Source organism: Carex rostrata, chromosome 19, assembly GCF_964058835.1.
Source record: "Carex rostrata chromosome 19, lpCarRost1.2, whole genome shotgun sequence".
NCBI classification, from domain to species: Eukaryota; Viridiplantae; Streptophyta; class Magnoliopsida; order Poales; family Cyperaceae; genus Carex; species Carex rostrata.
In genome coordinates, this window is record NC_135936.1 from 8,999,182 (window position 1) to 9,016,816 (window position 17,635).

General features: G+C 33.8%; 2 protein-coding genes across 4 annotated transcripts; one reads left to right on the forward strand and one right to left on the reverse strand.

Moving 5' to 3' along the window:
* The first annotated feature begins 1,865 nt into the window (after window positions 1-1,865).
* SOS4 (pfkB-like carbohydrate kinase family protein) lies at window positions 1,866-7,133 on the forward strand. Of its 3 annotated transcripts, none has more exons than XM_078320775.1 (13): window positions 1,866-2,056; window positions 2,168-2,267; window positions 2,726-2,819; window positions 3,137-3,241; window positions 3,706-3,789; window positions 3,886-3,959; window positions 4,075-4,139; window positions 5,351-5,414; window positions 5,588-5,653; window positions 5,762-5,818; window positions 5,957-6,001; window positions 6,477-6,530; window positions 6,819-7,133. In XM_078320775.1, exons 1-13 carry the CDS (start codon window positions 1,947-1,949, stop codon window positions 6,957-6,959), a joined length of 1,059 nt encoding a protein of 352 aa, XP_078176901.1. In that variant the 5' UTR covers window positions 1,866-1,946; the 3' UTR covers window positions 6,960-7,133. The 3 variants fall into 3 exon arrangements, with proteins under 3 accessions (XP_078176901.1, XP_078176902.1, XP_078176903.1); XM_078320776.1 differs by having other exon boundaries at window positions 1,875-2,056; window positions 2,164-2,267; XM_078320777.1 differs by having other exon boundaries at window positions 1,930-2,056; window positions 2,172-2,267.
* Window positions 7,134-7,236: 103 nt separating this feature from the next.
* Window positions 7,237-11,102, reverse strand: LOC144571480 (multicopper oxidase LPR1 homolog 2-like). Its single transcript, XM_078320774.1, has 6 exons — window positions 10,829-11,102; window positions 9,079-9,425; window positions 8,563-8,976; window positions 8,200-8,445; window positions 7,567-8,011; window positions 7,237-7,407 (listed from the first exon to the last, which is right to left on the reverse strand). Exons 1-6 carry the CDS (start codon window positions 11,039-11,041, stop codon window positions 7,354-7,356), a joined length of 1,719 nt encoding a protein of 572 aa, XP_078176900.1. The 5' UTR covers window positions 11,042-11,102; the 3' UTR covers window positions 7,237-7,353.
* Between the last annotated feature and the right edge of the window lie 6,533 nt (window positions 11,103-17,635).

A 17,635-nucleotide genomic window follows, 5' to 3' on the forward strand; every position in this document is an offset into this window, starting at 1 on the left:
AAAAAATTGTGGTCCTTATAAATTTGATTAGATATAAATTGAATCGCCAAAACTCTATTCGATCCGTTTGAGAATATTGTAGCTATTTCTAGGATAGACATGCGAATACATCATTTAATATGTGCCATAGTAACAAGGATTTTCAGGATAATTAAAAGGGAGAATTTTATGTATATCCCTCAAAACCTTCAAAATTATGTATTCCCCCCCTCTAAAGTTCATAAATTCACAAAATACCCTACTTAAATTTTAAAAACTCACAAATTTACCTATTTTATCTTTTGTATTAAAACTCATTTAAAATTCACTAAATACCCTTTTTAACCTTTATTAAAAAAAGAAAAAAAAATGTAGCATGTTTCAGAAACATGGCAGTCTTCTAATTGGTTGGTTTCTGAGGACAAATGCGTAATTTCTCTACTTATACGTTTTTATAGTGACATTTAAGTATATGCTTAAGTGTCAGAAGTAGAGAAAGTGAGAAATAATGTCTTCGGAAAATGATAAATTAGATGACCGGCAATTTCTGAAGAGTGTGTGTATAATGAGAGAGAGGGGCTAAGTTCAAAAACATTTGTTTCTAGCCTCCAAAACAAACAATTCAGTTTTTTGATTTTCAAAGTCCAAACAGTCGATCCAAACCGTTAGATGTTCAATCTATATTAAAATGTGCTTGGAGACCAAATTTTACATTTTTTTGATATTTTTACTATTTATTAAGATGGTTTGAAAATCATTATTTTTATTAAAATTCTGCACCATTAAAGAACAACGATTTTCAAACCATCTTAATAAATAGTAAAAAAAATCCAAAAAAAATATAAAATTTGGTCTCCAAGAACATTTTAATATAGATTTAACATCTAATGGTTTGGATCGACTGTTTAGATTTTGAAAATAAGAAAATGTAATCCTTTATTCCGGGGGCTAGAAACAGGGGCAGAACCAGACTTTCGGAACAATATAAAAAATTATGTCTATACACAAATTTTAAAAATAAATGAACATTAATTAACTTCCATTTAGTATACATGAATCCGCCATTGCCCAAGAGCACGATACTTAGTTTAATTAATGCATAAGTATATTGGACCTTTAATAAGAAAAACTGTTTGCATGTAGAGAACTGTTCAAAATGTGCATGATTTAATAAAGTTTTGATCTTAACTAAACTAAATATGAAAAAAATCGACAACTGTCTAGTTCTCGAAGATTTTATAATATCACCACAATATTATTAAAATAGAAAACAATAAAAAGAAATTTTAGTACATATTTGACAAACTTATAATATAAAAACAACACATATACAGCAATAATAAAGCAACCTATTTTCATGAAAGGAAACAAAATTACAGTTTATAGTATTGCATAGATCAATACTAATTTTGTGCTTAGTATTAATTTTACCTTGAATAACAGACATATTTGCGCACTTTTGTTAGGACGAGGCGAAATATTCCAAACCAATATTTACATTCTAATTACCAACCGCAATTTGAGGCCGTAGATATGAATATGGGCCGTACAAGCATCCTTTCCTTCCAAATCCGGCCCAAAATACTCCCCACTGACAATCAGAAACCATTAGTCGAAGAAATCAGACAAAATGCCTAGGGGCTTCACAGGCAAACAAAGAAAGTCAGTCAAATGCTGAGTCAGCAAAAAGAAAAAGAAAAAAGAAAAAAGAAAAAAGAAAAAAGAAAAAGAAAAAGAAAAAGAAAAAGAAAGAAGAAAAAAGAAAAGTCGAAAATAGTATAAATAAATAAAGTAAAACCCGTCGAAAAGACCAAAACCGATACGAATCGCAGAAGAAAGACGGGGGCACTCGGATCAGAATCATCAGATGATAGAGCAGGGTCAGGGTCAGGGTCAGGTCAGCAAATAGGAAATGGAAAAAAGAAGAATAAAAACAATCAGTTTGTTTGGAAATAAAAACGGCGCTTATGAGCAGGCACCCCGTGCGATTTCCCGGTAACACCTCTTCTTGTTCTTCTACTACGCTCTCTCTGTCAATCAATAAAGGCATCCGATTCCTCCGACCGACTCTCTGCAGGTATTCAATTCCCTCATTAAATTGTGTCCCATAATAATAATAATAATAATAATAATAATAATAATAATAATAGAGAGAAAATTAAATACCGAGTTTTTTTTTGGAAGAAAGGAAGGGATTGTGTGCAATGGCTCGGCGGCCACCAGTGCTCTCTCTCGTGCTTCCTTCTGAGACGGGTCGTGTTCTCAGCATCCAATCCCACACCGTTCAGGTGCTTTGGAAAATCCTCTTTCTTATTTTTTTGTTATTGTTCATTATTCAATTGGTGCTGATCAAGTGTTAATTGGACCAAGCTAACAGAAATAAATCAACATCTATATTGTATTTCCTATTTAAACAGAACAAGTTTCTAGATGAGATTAGAAGAGACATGTATCAGAACACTGCAATTGAATTTGAACTTTTTTTTTTTTTTTTTCTTTTTTCTATTTCCTGAATTATCAGAATGGATAATCTGTTTTTGCTTTTATTCTCAAAGATCCCCAAAGTTGAGACAGATACAAACAAAATTTGAATTCAAATTTACGCACTCTGTTGTGCTGACCGTTGTTACTTAGTATCATTATTGTTCACTAATATCTTGCTTTCAGTGTCAGCTGTACAGTTTTCTTTGTACTTCCTTAAATTGGTTTACTGCGAGTTATTATCCAATACTTAAAAATTTCTTAGGGATATGTCGGCAACAAATCAGCTGTATTTCCTCTTCAGCTTCTAGGCTATGATGTGGATCCCATCAATTCTGTACAGTTCTCTAATCATACAGGTAAGTAGGTATCCTTAACTGCATACTGCATAGAGGTGGTTTAGATGCCTCTAGATTTAAATCCTTGTTAGCAGAAACTCTTAAGACAATATCAAACTGTTAGGTTTGATCTATATCACTTCCTCTACATGCACATTAATTTTATGACATTTTGGCTTCATTTTTGTGGAAATCAATATCAAGAAAATGTCTACTTTTGTTTTGTTTTATTTTTTTTATGCTTTTAAAAATGAGTTATAGCGGAGGCACCAAAATTGGTGTGAATTCCCTATTACAGATGCATTGACATAATTTTGAAATTCTTAAATATTATGCAGGTTATCCCACATTTAAAGGTCAAGTACTAAATGGTGATCAATTGTGGGATTTGATTGAAGGCCTTGGGGATAATGATCTGCTGTACTATACTCATTTATTGACTGGTTAGATTTTTTTCGTGGTTTTTGTACCCTTCTTTTTTCTTTTCACAAGGTATACACAACTTCATTTCATTTTTGCAAATGAGACCAGCCATTTTTGTGGTTGCATGGACACTACTGTTGGGTTCATTGGCAAAACATCCCACCATTAAGATGACGGATAAGTGCATAGGAAGTTTGACTTGACCAATGGATTGGTACATGTACATTTTAACTTAAAACCCAACACTTGAATTCACCTTGCTTGATTTTAATACAGTTTAGGCTTTATCTGGGACAAGCATAGTATAGTTGGGGGCAAAATGGGCAATACGTAATAAAATATCATCTAATTACAGTAAGATGACAGATGGGTGGTATGGTGCGGATGTTGGTGTTAGGTTAGTTGCAAATATTGTTCACTACAATGTTGGGTTTTAATTGCAAACTCTTAGAATTATTAATTAATAGAGTTTGCATTTATGTAGGTTACATTGGATCAGCTTCGTTTTTGTCCACTGTATTAAAAGTAGTTGATAGGTTGCGCTCAATAAATCCCAATCTTGTCTATGGTAAAGGATCTTACTTTTTAATTTTACTAAGTAAATAGATTTTAAGATAACATTGGCCTTCGAGTTGAATGTAACTAGATTTGGATGGGTCTGTAGCGTGTGATCCAGTAATGGGAGATGAAGGAAAGCTCTATGTACCTCAAGATTTAGTTTCTCTTTATCGAGAAAAGGTATCCATAGTACCAGTTATATTGTTTGTTTTACATTCTGATTTCATTACTGTGCAATTTGTATGCAAGGAAAATAAATTATTATTAAATAATCTCTAAACTGAATTGTTGACAGGTGGTTCCTGTGGCTTCAATGCTTACACCAAACCAATTTGAGGCTGAACTTCTGACAGGAATAAGGTAAAACCATTATTGATTCTAAAAAACCCCATATTCCAACAAGCTGAGAGATGGTACCTTGTAACTTGCAATATAAACTTTCAATCCCTTATCGCTCATCCTTTTGGGGGAGGGGATATTGAAAGGCAGAGAAAATAACCAAGGGTAGTTTTACCATTTGGAAAAGAAAATGGATAATGGTACTTTATAAGGTGTATATAAATAATCTGTTGATGCATTTTGGAATCTTTTCAAAGTTAACATTTTTGGGATCTTGGAGGCCTGAGTGAAGGTGTTCAGATTTTGGAAGATTTCAGTCTGTAGGACCACTGGGGTTCAAAGCGTCAGGTTATAGAATAATATCTAGAATCATAAGACTGTAGAAATGATGGATACTTCCTGAACTCAAATCAGACTTAAGTGTAAATAAAGTGATGTGTATCAATGGTTGAGCTCCTTTATTATCTTTTAAAGGAGGTGGTCAATTTTGAAATTGTGATACAATCTCTGAAAATGAAACCACATTACCATTTAAAATTATCATCACTTTACAAGTTTTGTCTAAAAAACTTTATTAAGAAAATATTAATTGCCTAGGGTTAGCTGGCAGTTTCATGGTATATAGTAAGTAAAGAAGTCAACTATCTCGCTTCTCCCATAAACAGGGAAGATTTAAGCTCTAACATGGTTCAACCACATTAAAATACCTTGAAAGGAAGGGGAATCTTAAACACAGAGAAGCAAGATTTAATTGTTACTTGCAATTTCCAGGAACCATTGAGAGAACGTACTGTTTTTCTCTTTATTATTTTCATGCGTTTGGCACCAAGGATGGCTTAAAAGGATATGGATCCCAGAAAGAGGCTGTCTCTACGAGTATCACTTTTCTTTGGACCGTGGCAGAAAAAATTCTTGTTACTCTACCCCTTGTTACTTGAGGTTGTGACTCTACACAACTCCACGCCAAGGCCCAAACCCACTTTGATTCCATGGAATTAGGATTCTGACTTGAGTATAATTTAAGTTGTTTTCGTATCTCAGAATTGTATAGTCATGATTTTGACAATCTTGTCCGAGTCCTTTTGAGAGAGGGAGGGAGGGAGGGAGGGAGGGCGATCTGGGATTGTCTTGTAAAATGCTGATTTGTTGTTGCTTACTTTTATAATTACCTTATATTTTTCCAAAAAACAAACATGAAATCCTTGTGCATTTTTTCTGATTTGCCCTTTCAGAATTGTTTCTGAGAAGGACGGTTTGGAAGCTTGCAATATTCTTCATGCTGCGGGGCCAACAAAGGTTATTCTAGTACTATCAAATGATTAGTCTCATAATTGTTATTGGAATATTTTTAAGTTCATAAGAATAAGAGAGAGAAAAAAGCTGTTTGATATTAATACCTGAGTTGTACTGTGCTAAACCAGGTGAACAAAATATCAGTTTGTTATAATATTCTTACGGTATGTTTTCAGGTGGTAATAACCAGCATGGTTGTCCAAGACAAACTCCTGTTAATTGGCAGCCATCAAAAAGGAAAGGTATCAATACATGTATACTCTCAATAATATTTATTATGCTAATTATCTTTTTCTTGGGTCAACTTCTAAATTTGAAAAATCTAAAGAGGTCTCATGTTTCTATTACAGGGTCAAGCTCCTGAACAATTCAAGATTGTTATACCAAAGATACCTGCATACTTCTCAGTATAGACACCTTAATACTCTGATTCATTAGTTACCTTTTCAAGGGGTTCATGTTTGTCTTTGTTTTGAAATTAAGATACGGTAATTTCAACATTATAAGATGATGTTTTATATAGTGTATTTCTTTGATAACTCTAGGGTACAGGTGACTTGACGACTGCTCTTCTTCTAGGATGGAGCAACGTATGTCAAATGTTTTTTTTTTTCTTATTTTTTCCACAGACATGTTACTAAATATATACACATCTGTATATTTGTGGAAATAAATCTGCTATGATTCCAAATTAAACCTTTCATTTTTTGAGTATTACGAATCTCCATAAAAGTTGTTTTTTATGCACGAATCTCAAAACAAATAAAAGGTTGGATTTGGAATCGTAGGACCCTACAATCCCTTTAGGACTGTAGCTGATTTATTTCTGTATATTTGTATATCTACATGTAGTATTTGCATGTCTACCCTAAAATTTGTGGGGCTATTAGTATAGAAGCATGCACTAAAAGATTACAATCTTGCAGCAAGTACATTAGTGGAACTAAATGGGCTTTCTTTTTTTATGGATTACATGTACAAATTTTTTGTTGAGTGTGTAAAGTGCTCAGAATGTACATTGTTCTTTATCACTAAATTATTTTACAACATTTTGTTGTTTAACAGAAATACCCAGATGATCTTGAAACAGCAGCAGAACTGGCAGTTTCCAGTTTACAGGTACACTTTTATCCTTTTTTTCATTTTTTCATTTTTTATGTACTTGCTTTTGTTTAATAGATACGGTCATACGGATGTGTCATCTACCAGTCAACCTTCCTTAATGAGTAATTCTGTAATGATGGAACTTCCACTTTAATCATGTATAAATAATCTGGCATTGAATTGCTGTAAACTGGTGCACTACACGGGGTTGTACTAATAACTTGATGCACTAGAATTAGAAATCTGATAAAACAGATGGATTGTCATTGCTGTTCAGTTTCGACGTTATCTTGATTTTTGTAGGCTGTGCTGAGAAGAACTGTTGCAGATTATGAGAAGGCGGGTTTTAACCCACAAACAAGCAGCCTAGAGATTCGATTGGTCCAAAGCCAAGAGGACATCCGAAACCCACCAATCAAATACAAGGCAGAGAAATTCAATTAAACTGTTGAGATATTTTTGCTATTCATGAAACTTTGTTGTTTTGTTTTCCTAGTAACATCTTATTGGCAGACAATCCAATAATTTTGGTGAAAAGAACTTAACGCTTCATATTATAATGAAAAAAATAAGAAAGAATAGATAATAATGAAAGGTTTAAAAGTAGATGGAGAAAAATGGCATCATCTCTATTTAATTTGACCTTCTAATTTGTTGTTTACTTACTAGTTATCCGTCATTCCATTTCATAAACAAGTTCATAACCATACTCAAGCAACACTTTTTGGCTCTTTCCGAACAATTAACATTCAAAACGTGACGTTAATTTTGTTTAATATAAAGATACAATTGCAGCATATGTTCATTGGAATTTTCACAAGATAAAAGAATACACGTTTCAGTGAACGAGCTTCATTGGCCTCATCATTTCATTGTCTTCATGATCCAAAATCTGTAAACATGTAAAACTTGACACAATTATTGGAGTTTGTAATGAATAACTATTGTAACATCTTTTATTATTATTACCAAAACTACAATAAAGACTCCAATCTCATTTCCATTGATTCTAAAACTAAAAATTTTGCGAAATAAATGAGCATCCACTTACATGACAATGGTATACATATCCCGGCTCAGCTGTCACATCGAACCCGTATTGTGTCTCTGATTCAATCGGTTTAAACCTGACCAGAATGGTCGTCACGCATCCTGGTTTCATCTTAAACACATTCTTCCACCCTCTCTCATGCTTTGGGATGACAAAAACACTTTGCGTCAAATGCTTTTCCAAATCACACTTCCGCACATCATTCACAGCTTCCATGCATGATTTAAATCCATCCACGTCAGACATATTTCTCTGTTCGAACACTGTAAATGTACCGAGATGGATGTGCAAAGGGTGGTTGTCTTCAGTTAGGTTGATTATTTTCCATATCTCACTGGTTCCTTCTTTTGGGGTCTCTGTGACAGGATCTTTGAATGATTTTGCATTTAGGTATAGATGCGTCGGTTCATCTGATGCACTCGTGTATTCATACATTGTGATGTACCTATTCGACATATATGCATGAGGCACTAATTAGTGTATCATGTCGTTAAATTAAGTGTTATATATATAGATTATCTAACAATCTTTTGTTCATCACATCCTTCTGTATACATGACAAATATTTTTATGTATTATGGTAGCTACTTATTATGAATTAAAAAAAATTCTGAATTCAATTACAGTCTATACCTTGTTTGAGCAGCTTCACTGAGAAGAGGAGTAGGAAGTTGGAGGAGAGTGTACGGGATCTGCGAAGGATCATAAACTTTATCTGGTTTTATTATGAATTTCATTACAGTGCCGGTGATGTTGTCGGTCTGGTCACCATCAGGGAAGGGAAAGTTCGCATCATTGTGCAGGATGACATCATTATTTGTCGAGAGAGAAAAGTCAATTATGACATCAGCAATCTCTGATGGGGCTAGAAGGAACTTCCTAAAATTTCGGTCACATATTTAACTATTATTCAGAAAATCAATAAGGAATGAATATAATAAGCACAGTAACAGATTGCAATATCTAAGCTGAACCTATGACGGTAAATCCTTATACCTTGAAACAGTAGGCCTGTGGAGGTAGTTGGAATCAGATCCAATATGTGTAAAATGGAGACCGTTAGATAAGTAGAGTTGTAGGAACCGCGCATTACTTGCATTCAATATACGAAACCGGTACTTGTGTCTAGTGACCGTCAAAAAGGGCCATGCCTTTCCATTGACTACAATTGCTGGTCCAAAGTACTCTGGCTGCCATTGTGGGTGGATGCTTGGGTTGTTGCCTGTGGAATTCAGGTAGATTGATCCATCTACACGAAATTGTCGGTCGAAAATTACAAGATGACGATCATACTCTGGTCCAGACGGGAGACCGAGTGGGTCCTCTATGTGAGGAGAGGTGATTTGGTACGTACCAATCATGCCTGATAGGAGATTGACTCGAGTGAGGCCAAGAGCATGATCATGGTACCTGTTAATTGAGAACAATCCAAAAGAAATTCTAATCAATTTTCAAAGCTTATATATATATATAAATGACAATAACAGTATCAAGTTTCAACAGAAAATTTACCAGAGGTTGCCAGGAAGTTGGGAATTGGGATAGTAGTAAAATGGAGACGAGAAATGGGGACCCTTATAGACAAAGGAGGCAGTGAACCAGGCGAGGGAGTTGCCGTCGGAGGTGGGTGGCTGGACCCCACCGTGTAGGTGAGTCACAGTTGGGACCCCAGAGGAAGGCATGGCAGTTGGAATTGTGAGGTCCCTGGGGAGGAAATGTTGTGAAGGGAGATAGTTGAGCCATGTAACATGTGTGGGTGTGCCTTGCAGGGCCTCTATTGTCGGTCCCGGCACAGTGGCAGCCTCCTTGCACGTGCCATAGGCGAACACACGTGTGGGTGGCATGTCTCGGTGAAATTTCTGCATGTCATATATGTGGAAACAAAAACAAAATTTTAACTTTTGGTGAAGTTTTAAATTCAGTGTAAATTAATAATATAGTTATGGGTTAAGATTTCAGTGAACATTTTTGGGCCCAATAGATGAAAATCCATATTTTTTTAATCACCATACAATGCGAAAATCAGACAACTTTAGAAGGTAGGAAAGCGGGGTTACCACTTTATTCTAGTAACGTACTAAAGGGGGCCTTGTATTCATTAAGAAAAGAGATATACTTAGGTTGAATTATACATAAGAAAAACAAATTAAATGCTTTTGCCAGGTGCCGTTTCTTGCGAGTTGGTGGCGAAGGAATAGAATTTCTCCACTACAATGTCTGAATTATGTATTCTTATAATATGTCAGTATATATGTCACGCAGAATAAGGCTTTACCTTCTAAAATTATTTTTCCTATTTTTGTCAGCTATTATATATAAAGTCAATGTGAAACTTCTACTTAGCTACAAAGGCCGCGTTGTTAATGATTGTTAATTAGAGCCATTGAGTACTGTTCATACAAATTAATAAGCAAAAACTTATAGAACAAAGGATATTATAGTAAAGTGTTAAATAATATAATTGGTTTAGGCTTCTCTAACTATTGTTAGGGGTATGACCAATTATGTTGACCATATAACAGACAACAGTAAATACGTTCCTCATCATCATCCTGAACAGCTGATACATGACAAGGTGAGAGGAACAGAAAACATAAATATTTTGCGAAAAGAAGCTTATTTTTTTTTAAGTAAAGAAAAGAAGCTTAATTTTGTTATATACTAATAATCTATTCTAAGATTTTTTTCCATGCTGACATTCTTTTGTACCTACTCGAGGGATCTAATTACCTTTTTTTTTTTTTGTGGCACTGAATTACACTCTCCATTTTCAAAGTTTTTATAGTTCAAATAGTTAATCCAAACCGTTCAACATAATGGATATATTAAAATGTACTTGTAGATCAAATTTTACGTGTTTCGATTTTTTTACTATTTATTAAGTATTTAACAAAATCGCTATATTCAGACCATTGAATTTTTGTACCCATCTTAATAAATAGTAAAAAAATTTAAAAAAATGTAAAATTTGATTTGCAAGCACATTTTAACATATCCATCATATTGAACGATTTGAATTGACTGTTTGGACTTGGAAAATATAGGATGTAATCTAATGTCATCAAAAAATTAAAGGTGCAAGTGGATATATATATCCCTCCTCCAGCATAAATATATTATTTTGCTTTTTATATAGGCATAAAAGTGGACGAAATAACCAAAATATATATGTGATCTGTTATATATATATGCATAGAGAAAACTAAAAATATATATAGAGGGTCATCAGAGAGAGACAGAAAACGTTATAATTAGTAATTACCCATGTAGTATCATAGATGCCGATGGTGAGGTTACCGGCAACGAACATGCCATTCTTGATGTCATACCCTTTGATCTTTGGCATTTGAGGAAGTTCATCTACAAACATCTCTAGAGTACTTGGATCCAGTAAATTATCTCCATTGTCACCTCGTATTTGCACTAGCAGTACTATTACCAGGTAAAGGGAAGTCAGCAAATGTGTCATTCCCATTATTCTTTTCCAAAAAGCTTGCCAGAGGCCGCCAAAAAATCTCTCTCTCTCTCTTTCTCTCTCTCTCGTTTCCCTCTCAGAAGTCAGATATAAGGAGCTAGGAAACGATGAGAAGATTGACCAAGTACATTTTAAGAGTGGAGAGCATGTGAAAACAATGATTGACCAAGATCCCCGGCCTCTCTTAATTCTCCGCTGGCTTTTTGGTGAGTTCTCCAATTCTTCAGCTAGCAGGGCTTTTCCCATTATACATGGGGCAATGCGCGGTGCAAACCCATATATTTTTCTTTGAAATCGTATCCCCTCAGGTTACCTGACTGCGTAGAATTGAATCGGACGGTCCGAAAATGGATTGGCACGCATCTCAAAGCACAAATAATCCTGCCCTTCTATCATCCCGAATCCTGATCGGCTGAGAGTAAATCTGACCCATCCATTTCAATTGTGTTGAGTCAGGTACCTGGGAGGATACGAATCCTTTTTCTTTGGTGTTTTAGCAGAATTACAAGTTTAGAACAAAACAAAAAAATGGAAAATTAAAAACAATATTTATCATTTTTTATATATATATTTGTGTATTAGTTGTTAAAGTTAAAGGAAACATAAAAAAGAAGGAAGAGAGAGCGCGTGGTCCATGCATGTTAGACATGCATGCATTGAATAAACATAATGAGATCGCTGCTCAATTAATTAATTAGATTTTTTTGAGAGGAACTCTTGAGTCTTTACTGTATTTCACATTGCATGTTAACCGATAGGATGCTAAAGAAATCTTTTGCAAATTAATAACGTAGCACTGCAAATTCAGTTTGTAGGTCTAATTAAATTTTATTAGGATTTGTATTCGGATCGTTAATTTTTTATTTTTTTATTTGCGGAGTTTGAATTTGAGTTCAAAATGTTTGAACTAACATGTTTGAGCTTGATTCAAACATGCTTTGGCGTGTATTTAAATTTATATAATTCAGTCAATAATATAAGATGCACATCTTTTTTAATATAAATGTTAATTTTTTAATTTTACTATATGATCAACATATATATAATGATACTTACATAGTTTTCGAATAAAAATAAATATTAGCTACTTTCCACCTTATTTAATTAAAATAACAATAATATATGTACACAAAATAAAAAATACTAATAATTCGAGCTCTTGTATATTTGAGCTCAATGTTTTCAGACTCAAAATAGTTTGTCACGTCTCTGTCGCGCGTTGAACCGGAGTTGCCACAACAAAATGACACTTTCACATTCATCCGTTGTTCCATCAATCTATGTCGTAAAAAAACAAGCAAAAATAATTATATAGAGTCAGTTATAAAGCTCACTAGCCAGTTATTTAATGACACACTTCTAGAGGTGAAAACAGAGCAAATACGGAGTGGATAGTGATGAAATCATATCCATATCCACATTTCAAAGAGCAGATATGAATACATATACGGATAGTAAACAGATGTCAAAAGGTAAAATCAAAGCCATCTTAAATGGATACGGATACGAAGCAAATAATCTACGAATACAGATTCAAATATAGATACAAAACGAATAATTGTCAGATAATTAAGTTATATGAACTTTAAGATATAACTAATAATTAATAAAATATAAATATGAAAATAAATAAATAATTGTAAGTTGATGAAGAGATTAATGTTGGAAAGATGGGAGATATGTTGGTCTCAAAGGCACCTAGATAGGGGTGATGTGGGTCTTTTTAAATTTTTATTCTAAGTTACTTTTAAGTAATATACCTATGAGTTATTTTTGACGGAAACTAGAATAATTTTAATCTAAATAAATGTATGAAAAGTAAATAGTAGAGTTTAGAGACACTTGACACGAGAGTTGTTTGCAGTGTTCGGTACTAACGTCTATGTCTCTGGGGCCTACAACTTTCGAGATAGCGCGCCGTTATTTACCCAAAAAAAATAAATCATATACATTGTCTTCTTTTTTTTCCTTTTTTCTTTTTTTTTCCACTATTTAAACACCGGCCTATAATCCTTCATTGTGGTCAGATCTCATGTAATAATATTTTTCCGTAGTACTTTGGCACATTTTTCAAAAATAACTTCAAGGTTTTTAACCCGCTTGAAAACAGTACATGCCCCATCTAATGGACGACGTGCCACTCGAAGCTCAATTTTTCCATTGAATACCTACTTCTTACGATATGGGTGATTAATAGAAAGAAACATACGGTGTCTCATAAAAACATTTTTTTTACAATTTTTCAACCTCAGCACTTGCGTGTCATCTTCACAGATAGATCACACTTTTTCTCCTTTAGTACTGTAACCTGATAAATTTCTGTACGCGGGGAAATTATTTATGGTGCAAAATACCATGGCCCGCAATTTAAATTGATCTTTGCCATACGCATCCTACACTTGGAAGCCATCCCTCCACAATTTTTGGAGGTCCTCAATTAATGGTGCGAGATATACATCTATGTCATTTCCGGATTGTTTGCGTCCTTGGATTAGTAATGACATCATTATATACATGCGTTTCATGTACAACCAAGGAGGAAGATTGTAGATGCATATAAGAATTGGCCAAGTACTGTGCCGACTGCTCATGCTTCCAAACGGACTCATTCCATCTGTGCTCACCCCAATCCTAAGGTTTCGTGATTCGCCACCAAATTCGGTGAACTCTCTATCAATGTTTCTCCATTGAAGAGAATCAGCCAGGTGTCTTTGTTTACTGTCCTTTTTGCGCTCTTCTTAATGCCAACGCAACAATTTCACATGTTTGGGATTTGCAAATAATCGTTTGAATCTCGATATTATTGGAAAATATCACACCACCTTAGCTAGAGGCCGACCCTTTTTTTCTTCATTGTTACAATCGTTAGTGTCCTGGTCCTTACGTTTATACCATAAAACACCTCATTTAGGACAAACATTATTGGCCTCGTACTCTCCACGGTACAATACACAGTCATTTCTGACATGCATGTATTCTTTTGATGTTCAAACCCATTTGATAGATCAATTTATTCGCCTGATATATTGTACATGGTAACTCGTTATTATCTGGGAGCATTTCTCGTAAAAGCTTTAATAAAAACGTGAAACTCTTATTGCTCCAACCATTGTCTGCTTTTAAGTTCAATAATTTCAACACAGCTGACAGTTTTGTAAATTTTGTACACCCATGATATAACTGATTCTTGGATTCATTAGACAGATACTAAAATTTTTGATAATTTTTATCACTAATTTCATCTTCAACATCACATAACATGTCCTCTAGATTTTCAGTAAACTCATGTTCTACATTTTCATCAATATTCATCTCCAGCTCATCATCCTCGTTGCAATCAAGTTCAACATTATTATCAAAATTTTTGACATTCTCAAAATCATCGTTGCAATCAAGTTCAAAATTATCAAAAATTTCTACATTCTCATCATTTTCAACATTATTATTGGTACCGCTACTTTTCCCAATTTTCTCACCATGCATGAACCAACATATATATCTTTTCTTAAATCCCCGACAAATCAAATGAGCTCTAATTTCTTCCGAGTCTCCAAATCTTATAAAAATTTTACAATCTCTACAATGACACAAAATGACATCATCTTTTGTCTTCACTCTATAACTCTCAGCAAATTTTATAAACTCATCAACGCGAGCTAAATATTCTGCACTATCACGTTGCAATTCGTACATCTAACTTCGATCCATATGTAAATTAAATTAAAAAAAATAATTTTCATTAATCATGATGGTCAACATATAAATTGTTCCAAATTCTGGGCTTACAAAGGGCCGGTTTACAATCCTAACCCACTCTTTGAATATTATGCCTCATATGTGAACACATATTAGTAAGATTTAATTAGTATTTGAGAAAAAATTGGCAGCATTTCCCCTTAACTCCCCAAGTATGCATACAAACCACATACTCGTAGGAGCAATAAGGAGAAATACTGTTGAACTTTTCTCAAATACTAATTAAATCCCACTAATATGTGTTCACATCCTAAATGAGACACAATATTCAAAGAGCAGTCCCAAACCGGGGACTATCCAAATTAATCCCTATTGGATTAATTTTGAACAGACATGGACCTAAAAACATCAATAGGACGATTATTGGACCACAATACACTAATTATTTATATTATCTAAACAAATCAAGCATGCATGCATTAATTAATAATTGACCTAAATAAGCAATAATAAGTTACAGAAAATTAGAGAAAGAAAAGAGAAATATATATATATATATATATATGACTAACCTTAGCAAGATAGAGAGGAGAAATACAAATTAACTTCAAAGATCTCAGATCCAGCCTCCTTGTACGCATAAATTAGACCAACATTCAATACAGAGAGAGAGAGAGAGTATTAATTAATCAAAACGACACTGGAAGAATGCCTTTTATATAACCAAAACCCTACAATAACCTTTCTACACGGATTTTTAAGTATAAATCAGTGTAGCTCTCTCAAGGCTTTCTACACTGTTATTTAAACAATGTGCAGTGTATAATTCCCACATTTCTACACGACTCTTTATTAAACGCCCGTGTAGCTCTCTCAAGCTTTCTACACTGTTATTTAAACAAAAATCTGTGTATAATTCCTACCTTTCTATACGGCTCTTTATTAAACGTCTGTGTAGCTCTCTTAAGCTTTCTACACTGTTATTTAAACAAACATCTATGTACAATTCCTACCTTTCTACACGGTTCTTTAATAAATATCCGTGTAGCTCTCTTAAGGCTTTCTATACTGTTATTTAAACAATAATCCGTGTACAATTCCTAATAAACGTCCGTGTAGCTCTCTCAAGGCTTTCTACACTGATTCTTTAATAAATATCTATGTATAAATTCCACAGATATTTCGGGCTTCCAAAAAATCTTATTTGATACACGTTTTTTATATAAAATTGCCAAATCCGTGTACAATGTGCAGTATACAATGACCATTTCTATAATAGTGGAAATTAATAAAATATTAAAATTTAAGAGAGAAGTAGAAAGAGTACTATAGTTTTTATATTAGTAGAAAGATAAGATTCAACATTTTCAATTTAAAAATTTGAATCGAATTCAATGGTTAAATCCAATATTCTTTCTTAATTTCTTTTCTTTTTTAATTTAAATGAATTCACATGAGTGCATATCCTCTGAGATATCTCAACTTTTGGACGTGTCCAGTGCCTATTCGGAGGTGATGTAGGGGTCAGTATTATGTGTGCTTTGAGATTCATGCAGAGCATATTTAAACGGTTGGGATTTTTCATAATGTCACTCAAAGTTTGAGATATCTCAGAGGATACGAATTCATTCTCTCTGCCCCTTGTGAATATACAAAGTATATCAAATAAAGGTCAAAGGCTGAAAATATATATATTAATTTCTCTTATGAATACTCCTCCTTGAATAGGATATTAATAATAGTTATCGAGGTAAGATATTTACAGATATAAAAATAAAAATAAAACATGTAGACTAAATTCGACTATGGTGCAATAACTAAAAAGTAAAAAATTACTGAAATATTTAAAAAAAAATGTAAATCTAATATATGTAAATCTAATGGTATGTAAATTAATGCTGGACATCAACTAAAGTTCGACTATTGCCCATCTCTCTCTCTCTCTGTATATATATATTTATAATGATGGACATCAACTCTATATGAATAAAAAAAAACTCTATATGGAATACGCATGTTCAATTAATACTAGAGATAGAAAAGAATATTGGAGTTAACGAGAGAATCTTCCAACAGGGTTGGAAATAATTATCAAATTAGAAAAATGATTTTTTTATTTTTTTTTTATTACAGCTATTGTCACACCCCGCGGCCACGGGTAGTAACAGTCCCCCGCCGTAAGCATACAATGCCGTGTATGCTTACAAGGCTAATCAAAATTTAAACCAACAACACGCAATTCAAAACAAGTTTCTAATATATAAAATCAGAGTACACAGTCTGGACAGTAAATAATACAATCTAAGTATCTCATCCGGATACCAACCACGAGGCCTACCCTAAATCTATACAACAAAACATATCTAGGGTCGTATACTGGTAAGCTACTAAGGCCTACTACTCTCGTGCCTCTCCGGAATCCATCGCACCAATACCTGTAAAATAACGGGGAAGGTGGGGGTGAGAATAAATTCTCAGTGCGAATTTTGCCACATATGAATTATTGGACTTGCAATCAAACTCTATATTCAATAATGAAACCCAAACAATAACAATGCAACAATATATAAGAAAACATAAATAACAGAATGCCACTACTCGACAACAGTTAATCAACCTGAAACACAGTTTACGGAATTTCAATATGGATTTCAAAACACAACATCTATTTTGGCTTAACTCGATTCCTAACTCAGTTCATTAGGGCTGGTAGCAATTACAGATGTTCTTTCGAGCTGAACCGTTATCAAACCCACATCTGTAGGGTTACAAGCGCCTACAGATGGCCAACCAAGCTGAACCTTTATCGGACACCCATCTGCAATTGCTGTTTGGCTTAACCATTTCCTAAGGTTCGGTTACAAGTCACCAATACAGGTCAACTTGACACAAATGCAA

What these genes read in the sequence shown, in the direction of transcription:
- SOS4 (XM_078320775.1), top strand. Translation starts at nt 1,947, where the DNA reads ATGAGCAGGCACCCCGTGCGATTTCCCGGTAACACCTCTTCTTGTTCT. An exon ending in ACAGTTCTCTAATCATACAG is followed by an intron (nt 2,820 to 3,136) that starts GTAAGTAGGTAT and finishes AATATTATGCAG; the next exon opens with GTTATCCCACATTTAAAGGT. An exon ending in TGGCAGTTTCCAGTTTACAG is followed by an intron (nt 6,531 to 6,818) that starts GTACACTTTTAT and finishes TGATTTTTGTAG; the next exon opens with GCTGTGCTGAGAAGAACTGT.
- LOC144571480 (XM_078320774.1), bottom strand. Translation starts at nt 11,041, where the DNA reads ATGGGAATGACACATTTGCTGACTTCCCTTTACCTGGTAATAGTACTG. An exon ending in CAACTTCCTGGCAACCTCTG is followed by an intron (nt 8,977 to 9,078) that starts GTAAATTTTCTG and finishes CTCAATTAACAG; the next exon opens with GTACCATGATCATGCTCTTG. An exon ending in CACAGGCCTACTGTTTCAAG is followed by an intron (nt 8,446 to 8,562) that starts GTATAAGGATTT and finishes CCGAAATTTTAG; the next exon opens with GAAGTTCCTTCTAGCCCCAT.